The sequence below is a fragment of the Agrilus planipennis genome, unplaced genomic scaffold (assembly GCF_000699045.2).
Source record: "Agrilus planipennis isolate EAB-ADULT unplaced genomic scaffold, Apla_2.0 scaffold381, whole genome shotgun sequence".
Classification (NCBI taxonomy): Eukaryota; Metazoa; Arthropoda; class Insecta; order Coleoptera; family Buprestidae; genus Agrilus; species Agrilus planipennis.
The window spans coordinates 25,261-36,893 of record NW_020439038.1 but is presented as its reverse complement, the minus strand read 5'-3'; the positions used below and the strand labels follow the sequence as shown (position 1 = coordinate 36,893).

The following is an 11,633-nucleotide window of genomic DNA, read 5'->3' as shown; positions in this document are numbered from 1 at the left end:
TTGAACTTCTTCAGGAAGTTCTTCGATTAGTTCCGGCTTTTCTGGTTTCTCAAACGGAAGGGATTTAATTTCTTCAAGAGGTAGTTCCTCTTCTTCAACTGTGACAGTAGTTTCAGGTTTCTTGTCGTCCTCCTGAACGGTTACAATCTCCGTCTTTTCCTGTTTGTCTCCCTTACGCTTTTTGATGACGCGCTTTTTGACAATAATTTTCTTAGTTTTTCCTTCTTCGGTGGGAACTTCAGTGACTTGAACTTCTTCAGGAAGTTCTTCGGTTAGTTCCGGCTTTTCTGGTTTCTGAAACGGAATCGATTTAATTTCTTCAAGAGGTAGTTCCTCTTCTTCAGCGGGTATTTCTTCGATCGTGATGGTTTTTTGCTTTGGCTGTTCCTCATATTCTGGAAACTGTTCATCGACTATTTCGTCAATGATAACGGTCCCCTGTTGGTTATCGTCGTCTTGGCCTTCTGTCGAAATTAGTGTTCGCTTTGTAGTAATTGATGCTGCTTCTCTTCCGCCTGACTGAGTTTTAAATGTTGTTATTATTTCGGTTTTTTCTGAAACTGTATGGGGTTGTCCATGTTGTGTTTTCTCTGGTGTGTAGTGCGTTGGGCTCTGTGATATCTTGGCATGTACTGTATGTTTTGGTGTGTCTTCAAAGTAACCTGAAAATGAATTAGTATTTTATAGGATGTTCATTGTTTTGGTGTGTCTGTTTGTGTTTTTTGGAGGTGTTTCAGTTGTGTAATGTAAAGCTAGGCTCTTATATCGGGGTTGTCTGTTATGAAACGCTATCTAACTGTTTTGATTACGATTTAGGTTTTATGGTGGATTTTGAATAAATATAAATTTTTGTTTGGTTCAATTTCAATTTGAGAGAGTTTTCCTGCTGTATCAAGGATAATTTACTATAGCACATGATTTTATATGTTTAACGAAGTTGGGCTATTGGTCGGCTACTTACCTTCCCTTTCGTTTGAGTGAATTTCACTGATTTGAAGATTCGATGAAATGTCTTCAATTGATAGAACAACCGTTTGCATAGCTGGTTTGTGCTGGTCAGGTAGTACTGATTCGAGTTCTCCCGTTGACCTTTGTTCTGTAACTAATAATCCGAATTGTTCAGAAGAAATTGATTCTTTTGCCACTCGTTCTGTTGGCTGTTCTTGTAAAAACATACTTGTGTGCGTTAAAGGGACAACATATTCTGTTTGAGCTGCATTCTTTCCAGTAATATCTTGCGAAACTGTTTGATCTTTTGCATGACCTGTAATAACGACCGTACTTTCTTGCTCGGCGACATTTACTTCTGTTGTGTACAGTTCGGTGTTATAACCAACTGATAAATTTGCGATATTTTTGTTGACGGGGTGGACATCAAGATTTACAGAAGTTTCATCGACATATGGTTTCTCTTGAATAATTCCTTCTTGATAATCTTGTCTCTGACGAGCTTTGAGGGGTTGCTGTTGATCAATCGCTAATTCTAAATAGCTGTCCAACTGTGCAGTTTCAGATGCTTGTGGTGTTGGAATAAGTTCGGATAGGGTTTGCTTTGCGAGCATTTGTTTCGGTTGGCTTGTTTGAAGATCTTGTTCTCTTGCTTCTGTCACTGTTTCAGTCGTTTGTAATGATCGGTAAACGTTTTCTGATAAGGTAACTGTCCCTTGCTGTTCTAAGGGTCTTTCTTGGTCTAATTGCTGCTCTTTTTCTTCAAATGTGCATTCCGAAACATTCACCCCTTCGTAAGGAACTTGTGATACTTGACCTCGAATATCTTCTACTTTCGTTTGCTTTATTTGCTCCAATGAGTACAGGCTTTCTGGCAAAAATACTTCGGTAACGTTATGCGGAGTTGTCTCAGGAAATGCGTGTGTTGATTCTGGCAATTTGAATGTTTCTAAATTTTTTTCTTTATATTCAGTTTTAACATCAGTTACTTCGATAGAGTCGCTCATTAAAAATGAAAAGTCGGCAGTTTTTTGTTCAACGATACTTTCATCAAGTTTATGTTCCTTATCGTGAATAATCTTTTCTTCTACTACAAGGGGTTCGTAGAAAGAGGGAACTTTTTCTGCCTTTCCTTGGGGTACAGATTCGTCTTTAAGTGGTAGGAATGTATCCTGCGTGGTAACTGCTAATGTCTCATGGGTCTCATGGGTCAAAAATTCGGGGCTTATTTTATTTCCGGTGGCTGATTCTGGTTGAAAATAGTTCTCCTTTTCATTTGTTCCTATCTCTTTCACATAAATGGCTTCAACTGGTTCTATATTTTTGTAAGCAGTCTGTGTCTCTGTATCCTGATAAGTATATGTATCTTCTCTTTCATGAGCAATGTTTTCAGTTGCTGTTATACTTTCAGATATGGTAAAATTGATTGATCCTTGTTCAGGGGAGGTTTTTTGTGGTTTTAGGATACCAGGAACTTCGTTAATGTCTACTTGAGAAGTAATAAGACTTTCAAAAGGAATTTGAGCCGGCGAGACTTTGCTTTCTATGGGCTTCTCGGGATGAATATCTTCAACGTCTGTTGAAGTCTGTATTTCTGTAGCTTGTGTCGCGTTTTGTTCAAGAACGACTTGTTCAGCTTCTACAGCTGCAGGATGCACTGTTTGTTGCAGGTCTTGTTCTTTTTCCATTGGTATCGTTGTGGTTATGTGTGTACTTTTTTCTTCTGTGAATGATAATTGGGCATTTTCCGGTTTATGCCCGGCCTTATCTGCCATTTTGGAGCTGAGCTCGTTTACTAAAACTTCGGCTGTTTCGGCAATTATTCTTCCTGAAATATTGTAAGTTGCTACATCGCCTGTCGGTAACATCTCTTCCACTAAGACGCTTTCCTTCTCAGTAGTTGTGATCTCGGAAGTTACGAGAGGTACGTTTTCTTCTACTTTTATGATTGCAGTTTTATCAGTTTGTTGAGTGGACGGTACGTGTTCTTGTTCTTTCTCACCAATACAAACCTCTGATTGAACTAATGCTTCGTGCGGTGTTTGTGTTGCGTGGGCTTGGAATTGGTCTGGGGTTTTATAGTCTGCCGCTTGAGGCGAATATATGCCAAATATTTCTGAATTGTCAGCTACTCCTAATACGTCGATATCCATCGTAGCCGTAGATGTATGTTTGGCTTCTTCAGCGTCCAGACTCTTCTCTTTTTCATGAGGATACGTCTCTGTGACATTTTGAGTTGGGTGAACCTCTTCCATTGCAACTGTAGGTTTAAATTGAGGCGCGGTTATACTGTCTTTAAATTCACCTTCTGCTTCCAGAGTATTTTCTTGTTGAACGATCAAGCTTGTTTGCTCATCTTGACTTAAAATGGCAGTCTTTGATTCCGGTGAAAATTTGTTTAAATCAGAAGGAGAAAATGAAATTTGTGTTTCTTCTTGTACAGCACTTTGATGATGAGCATCAATAACTAATGTTGCATTTTTGCCTTCTGTGATATCCGAATGTTTGTAGGGTTGTTCTATTTCGTTCGAGAGAACATGTGAAACGGAAAGCGCAGTAAGGGATTCAATGTTGCGTTCTGCCTGCTTTAAATTTTCGAGTTCATCTTTAACCAAGATTTGTTCACTTTCAGTTGCCAATGTTTCACTTGATACGACGGAGATGTGTGGACATGTTTCGATTGATGCAAGTGCTTCAACGTTCTCGTCAAGTTTGAGAACTTCGGGAACACTTTCAGTTAATGTTATGCTCTGAGATGCAAGCGGTTTACTTTCTGTGAGATCAACATTTACCCTTTGACTGTCGGGTAAAGTTTCTGGAGATAAGTCGGCTTCTTTAAATCCTAATACAATCGACTTTACGATTACACTTAAGTCTTCGTCGACCGCTGCAGTTGCAGTTTTGAGGTCTGTTGACTGTATGTTAAGGGGTGACTCGTTTTCTGACGCTGTCGTTTCTGAATGTACGATGGGTTGGAGAAGAGAATGGGAATATTGCGCCTGAACGCTAGTTGGTTTTTCAGACGTTACATCCGTTACAGATTCGTGAGGCAGAACTTCCGCTTTTTCTATACTTTCTAATTCATCGATTGCCATGTGTGCAGATTGTAATTGCGGCACTTGTTCTTTATCGTATGCAGCCTCCTTTCCTCCTTCAGTAACTTCTAGAACTTCAACGCTTTTGTGTTCGTCAATTGTAAATGATGCAGTCTTCTTATCGAAAGGTGTATCCGCAAATGTCGATTCTTTTTCACCAATGATCGGTTGACTTTGAAGAATACTTTCATAGAACTGATGATCAACAAACGCTTGTGGTTTGTCAGTCACTTCTAACGTCAAGTCTTTTATCGTATCACTGATGTGAATTTCTGTCCTTTCGACGTGCTCTTGTAAATCTAGATATGGTTGGGCTTGTTGTTGGTCTGGTTTGAAATCTTTTTCAAAGATATTTTCTTTTTCGGCTGCCGTAGTTTCCTGAACAGACGGTATATAACTCTCTGAAAATTGAGGGTGAGCTACTTTCTCACTTGGATGCTGGACGTCATCTAGTGTTATTTCACTTTCGCCAATTGTAGTAATCGTTTGAATTAAACTCTGCAATTCGGTTTGTTCTTGCGATGCTTTCCCTTCTGGGCGTTGTTCAATTGTTAAATTTGCAACGGTGTCGTCAGTGTACGTTTCTGTGCTTTCTGCTGTGGGTTGACCAGTCACATCAACTGTAGCTGTATGACCCTCACTGATTTCATCCGGTTTAAATGGTTTCTCTGTGTCGCTAGCTACAATACTGCTTACAGAAATGCTTTCTTTGTAATTGAAATCAGCATGAGCACTTCTTAATTCCGGAACTGCACTTTCGAATATGCCTTCCTTTTCGCCTGCTATTGATTCACTTAAAATAAGGCCTTGTAGCATTTCTGCATTCGGAAGGGCGGTTGCTGTAGCATCTGGTTTTGTGAGATCCATGTCCGTTGTTGTGATATTAGTTGTTGTTACTGATTGTACCGCTATCGTGTGAGGTATAATATCGATAGATCCATGCGCTTCCTGCGGTGCTTGCAGCTCAGAAAATGGCTTCTCTTTATTCATTTCCTGAATTTGTAAAACACTTATTCCTTCTCCTTCTTCAAAATTGACAGTGCTCTTTTTAGTTTCAGGGGAAATAAACTTATCATGAACACCTGAAGTTTCACCGGGTACTGCATCAGTTTGAATAACGGAATGAGAAACGTCTTGCCTTATTTCTGCAGTGTCAGTTTTGGGTGCAATTTTTGCAAGTTCTCCTTCAGATATATTGTGCATAGTTTCTTCTTGCAAGGCCACAGTATTACCAGACACAGTTAAATCTGCTTGTTGACTTTGTGGCACCGTGTGTTCTGATAGTGCTTCTTCTTTATCTTCTGTTGTGGTTTCTGTGACAGATATACCTAAAGCAGGTCTAAAATCTTGTTTAGCTGTTTTCTCATATGGGAATATGTCTTTTGGCAATACTTTTTCCACATCAGTTGCTATAGATTCCGTTATTATAAGTTCTGTAAACGGGCGGGCATATTTTTTCGCTCTACCAGTTATCGGACCTTCGTCATCTAATTCCTCAGCATGGATGAGAATTTCTGTTTCGGCTTGCAGGGGTACTCTGTGTTTTGATATGGATCTGTCAGCTATGACTCCGGAAGTTTGTTCTATTACCATTTCGCTTTCCTTTTCATTAATCATTGGTTGAAGTACTGTTATTTCCGTGGAGGCTTCTTCTAGATCTACGTTAGCCTTTTGAGCGTCTGGTTGTTTTGGTTTAGCAGTTTCATGTTCTTTATCAGCAGTTTCAGTTTCTTGTACTTCAATATATCCCAAAAGGTCATGGCTAACAGCAGCAACACTTTCTGTAGGCTTTTCTTCCGTAATTGATTCAGGAGAAACGTTCGTTTCTGCCTCAAAGGTAATTGCTGCATTTTGTACTTCGACCTCCGGTTGTGCCACAAATTGACACGGAATTTGTCCGGCATCAAACTTTCCCTCTTTTTCAGCCGCTTGATTATCAGCAACTTTAATTCCTTCCATATGTTCCATGGTTATAGTGATTTGTTGACTTTTCGGTGTCACATCAGGTACGAAGTTATCAGGTGCGTCGTTTGACAGAATTTCAGTTATTGATATTCCGTGTGTTGTATCCTGCTGTAGTTTTGCAGTGTCAGATGAAGGAGACACCAGCTTAAGGTCTTCCGAGCTGCTTTGCAATATAATTTCTTCTTTGACAGTAGTTGGAAGAAAATGTGTAGAAGCTTCTGTACTCGTGTGAGTTTCAGGAAATATTTCAGTTTTAAAGTAATCTTCACTTTCCATTGTTTTTTGTTCAGTGACACTTATTATTTCGTGTGTGCCACTGTAAGTGAGTTCCACAGATTTAGGAATTGGTTGAACGGATGAATAATCGTCTTCTTTCTCGTGAGTTTGGGTTTCAGTGATTTCTTTTGCTACTTCTGTGGCAATATCCGAAGTTGCTTGGTCTGTTTTAAATTTCAATGTATCAGTTAGTTCGGATGGCAGGTCTCCAGTTTCAATTTCTGATACCGACAGATAATCTTTTGTATTGATTTTACGTTCTGCGAGAACCATAGAAGGAGCTTTTGGCGCTTCGAGTTCAGATTCCTTTTCTTGAACGGAAACATCTTGTACGCTTGATACAGTAAGACAGCTTATGGAACTATCCGCAATGTTTGTATCTGGTAATAAACCAGGTGTATACTCTTTTTCACTTTCCCCAAGTACAACACTTGAGGTTAATAGCGATTCATTAGTATCATATTCAACTATTGCTTTCTGAGAAGTTGTTGTATCATCAGGAATTTTTTCGTGGGGTTGTTGTGTGTCTGTAGTAGTTATCACAACACTCTTATGTGTTATTATATTTTCTGTTGCAGATACACTATCGGGTTTATCTTTCGTGTCGAAAAAGGTTTCTTTTTCGTGAGGATGCGTTTGTTCTATCGACACGCTTTCCTTGGCAGCAACATTCAAGTCTGCTTTTTGAGAAGGAGGTAAACGGTCCGGAAGGTATTCTCCAGGTAGCTCTGGTGCGTACATTTCTGTGTTTGTTAGTTGCTTTTGAGGTAGAACTGTTTCTTTTGCCACTTCTGTTGCCACAAATGATTCGGGCAAATGCTTTTCTGGTTTAATTTCGGTGGTCACTTCACTCACAGTCAACGATTCCATCGTATCGACGTTGATTTTTGGACTCACCGGTACTATTCTTAGTTGGTCAACAAACTCTGACTCCATTGTATTTTCCTGCGTTTCGGTTACTATCAAACTCTCTTTGGTAGGTATAGTTTTCTTAGCTTGAGCTGTTTTCGGTTTTTCTTTTCCTACAAAATCGGTTTCGTCTTCTGCAGTTTCAGTTTCTGTGATATTTGTGGCTTCAAGTAAGTCGATTAAAACAGATGCTGTAACATCTTTTACATCCATAGTTTCTAATCCTTTTACGGTATGAACATCAAGAACTTGCTTCACAGTTATACTTTCGTTTTGAACATAGTCTAGATTTGCTGTACCAGTTGTAGGTTTGTAAACGGTTTCAAATGATTCCGGCGATACTTCTGAACTTTGTTCAGTAACTTGAAAACCTTCAGAAGGCTTAATGGAAGGCTTTGCAATTGCCATGGTTGGGGCGAATTTTTCGTGGTAGAGCTCTTTCTCTTCTGCCGTTGTTTGCTCTTGCAAGAATGTTGTATGGGGAAGCAGATTCGGAACTGCCTTTTCTTGTGACCCTTTTGTAATAGATATTTCTGCAGTCTGACCTAATGGATACGTTTCACAAATGCTAGATGGAGTTTGAAGCAAGGTTTCTTTTTCGAAAGGAACTTCAAGAGGTGCTATATCGTCAGTCTTTTCTTCATGTATTTTACTTTCGGATTGTATAGGCTTGTGGGATTTGATTGTTTTTTCGATAACCGAAACAATTTCTTCTTCTTTATCTTCTTCACCGGTAATTTTCTTCTTTGTTTTGCGACGTTTCTTAAGTTTTGTTTCATCGACAATTATGATCTCTTCATTTTCGTCTAATTTCTCTGTTAACTTGCCGATGTCTTTGGGTTGTGTTACAATTGCGAATGATTCAGTTACAGAATCAGTTTCGTCAACGGGAATTTCTGTGATCTGTACTTTTTCACTGTATTGTGTGGTTGTAGTAGTCGGTTGTTTTTCAGGGGCCTGTGCAGCTCTGCGTGCAATTTCTTCCTCAACGATTTCTGTGAAAGTGTATATTGTTTTGTGTTTTGTTTAAATAACATGGTGTAACACTAAATTAATGTTGTAAGTATCGCATGTAAGTTTTAGCGCAGTATATAATGCTAGTAAATAGGCTATATCTCAGTGGCATAAAAAACTTAAAGCATGGCACTCACCTATGACAGTTGAAGCTACCTAGAAGCAAAAGCTGAAGCTGATCACCATTAGTTCAATCACATCACTACAAATACGTTTAGCCGCCTGCACTAATAAGCGTTAGCTTGATTATGTATTTGCTGCGTCAATTACATTTAAACACATTTATAATAACCGATCGTGACTTTTTTTTTGCATCCGCATTTACTTATGCTAACCATAGTTTATAAGTACTTTATTAAGATATCTTCAGTTTAATAGATATATTTATAAATATTAAATGAAACGTGTTTTGTTGTTGTTATAAAGAAAGAACATCAATTTAAAACAACAATAAGTACTTGTAATTATACTTGTAGAGTGTACATAATAATATCTTAGACATTTTTTTGATGTCTTTTCTGAATAGGTGCTCAATTAGGTATAAATTAATGACTACTTTACATGGTAAATTGTTACTGTCCTGATTCGGGTCTAAGCGCCATCGTCGGATGAAGTTGTTTTTTAACGTTTCGCTAGTAGAATAGTGAACTTCTTGAGAGGTCCATCCATCTCTGATGTCCGATGTGACCCATATAGATGGAAAGACCTCTGAAGAAGCTCTCCAGTCGTGCTACCGAAACGCTTGGAAGCAACTCCTCTGGACCCGAATCAGACCATCATCAGATCACTAACTGGCCGCTTAAGCCTTTTCCAATTTGTTATAAATAGGTAAGTGTCATATTTGGATTAAACAGTTTATTTTTCTTCAACGTGTTATTTGTATGCGTAAAAGAATGATTTTTTTCATAAAAAATAATCCGTTTTCAGTGTTGGGAAGTAGATTTGAATAAATGCTTTAGTTAAACAATGTACTTACGTACAGTTTTATCTCATGAAAACTAAGATACTTTGAACACAGTTTAAACGAATTTGTATTAATAAAATTTGAGTTGGTACCTAATACTGATGTCAAAAATCAGAATTATGTAACTTCATAAGTATATAAATTATGTTAGGTGATAATAATTGTCACTGCTTGAAGGATTGAAGCTACGAAATACTTTATATTTTATTTTAATAGCGTTGATGAATGTTCCAAATACTTTTCGAATAATTTAAACAAAAGAAAAGACTTATAGAACATTGTTTTACGATTTTAGTGGAAACTCTAACAATAGTCTCTGGTTTACTCTCTGTAAAAGTCAGAATAATTGTTAGAGATTCTAATAAAAGTATGTAAAAAGGTTTTCTACTTTTTCTTACATCATTATCTATTGAAAACTTTAATTTAAATATCATTGATATTAAACACTTTTAGTATTTTGATATATTTTCTAAAATAAAATCGATGTTTGTTCAATAGAGGTACTCTTAATAATGCTAATTATCGAGCAATAACTTCTTTATGATGACATTTTAAAATCCCAATTCGAATTGCCCCAAATATTTTTAGCTATGTCACAGATACAGTTAGTTTTATTTGGTTTAAATGGGCTTAAACTGATATTCAAAATATTTTCTTTTTTAACTTCCAGCATTTACTACTAGCTACCAAATACGGTTTTACAAAGATAAAATTAAATGATTTTCGAAATAAAGAACATTTGTTTTGAATAATTTTACATATATTTACTAAAGGATTGATTTAAATTCAAAATTGATTAGATTTGGAATTTTACATAATTTTCAATATTACCTATATGAAACGACTAAAGGATAATGTTCTTTAAAAGTATACTCCTTGTAAAATTTATGTGTTGCATAATAATAACTGCTATGATTTTCATTTTCAGCTATTTTGTAATAAAATATTCTTCATATTAACACCCTTTTGTGGTAAGCACAGTTTTCATTTTGGTTATCTACAATAAGCAAAAGCTTCACTTAAGGCTTACCTTCTACTTCAGTTCTTTCTGTGATAATTTCTTTTTTCTCTTCTAAAAAAAAGAAAAACAACACAATATAAGTAAAGACGTTTAAAAAATATTCCATGCCGATTTCAAGAAAGCTTGGTTCGCTATTTTGCAGTTAAAACATTACTGATTAATAAACTCAGAAAGCTTAAATACAAAAAAGTGAGCTTTTATTAGTGTTAATTAATAAATTAGTTTACTCACTATTGAGTAATTTGGATTAGATTCTTGTACTATATAAATGTAAACATTTTTAGGGCTTATTAGCCACATGAAACAGTAACACAATTTACTGTTTCATTATATTTGTTGGTTACTACATTCTTATCGACATTAACTACAGTGTGTGATAATTTAACGGCTGGTGGGAGTATTTTATCTTTCAACTTTTATAGGATTTACATTCGGCCCTGCTTTAACAACTGTCTTTAATTACACATCATCATCATTATAAGGGCGTTAGTCCTAAGACTGGTTGGACACGCACCTCCACTCCTTCCTATTCTGAGCTAATCTTCGCATTTCCCTAAGACTAGAACATACCACATCTAATCTAGCCTTTCATGCCCGACAAGGTGTCCTATCAACCTATCTCGCTTATTTCTTATTGACTTCCAAAGAAGCGTCTGTTCTCCTATTCCTTCTAATACCTCTTCATTTCTAACCTTTTCTACTCATGTTAGCCTCATCATCCGCCTATAACACCACATTTCGAACACTTCTAACCTTTTCTTTTCTGCCGCATCCACCGTCCATGTTCCGCACCCGTACAACCACAGAAATTATTTTTTTTGACCTGGGAGTCTAACTATGTACACTGTATCTTTTTGGGATCGCTGAATCCAAATCGTCGGTCAGGGTTTGCACACAACTTCAAAAAACGCTCCAAAATCCACTAAAACCGTTAATTATGATTCAAATGATTCTTCGTAATCTTTTAAACCCCTAATACCTTAGTGGATTTTAAAGTGGTTTTTGAGGCTATATCTAAACCATGGCGTGATTTGGATTTGGATTTATGATGACCATACTACAATGTTAAAAATGTTTTTTTTAATGTAGTATTTCTACAGGTATTAATATTCATATTAGTGTTACCATGTGAGTTTTTCCTTAGAGGGATCATTTTAGCTCACTCTCCCTAACGTTAAAATTTATACATAAAAGGTATGGACTTAAGGTCCTAAAAAGTCAATTGGATGTAAGATTTTGATGGCGCGACGCAGGGACTGAATTAAAGTGTTATCGACAGATTTTCATTGTGAATCGTTATTTCTAAAACATTAAGCTTCAAAATTGATTGTATCATTTTTGACTTCATTATTATAATAATAATTTATAAGTAACGAATATTATTAGTAGTAATAAGATATTTATTTTTTTACAGGTGATACTCGTTTCTCCACTCGTTCTG

At 36.8% G+C, this 11,633-nt stretch overlaps 1 protein-coding gene across 5 annotated transcripts in view; it reads right to left on the bottom strand.

The window, feature by feature from the left end:
- LOC108742970 (titin) overlaps positions 1-11,633 on the bottom strand; it is a 39,780-nt gene that overhangs the window by 23,898 nt on the left and 4,249 nt on the right. For 4 of the 5 annotated variants that reach the window (XM_025976707.1, XM_025976708.1, XM_025976710.1 and 1 more), the window contains exons 2-3: positions 10,202-10,243; positions 962-8,188 (exon numbers count right to left, since the gene is read on the bottom strand). In XM_025976707.1, the coding sequence (XP_025832492.1) occupies positions 962-8,188; positions 10,202-10,243 (7,269 nt within the window). The remainder of the gene's footprint in view (positions 1-961; positions 8,189-10,201; positions 10,244-11,633) is intronic. The other variant, XM_025976711.1, reaches the window with a different exon arrangement.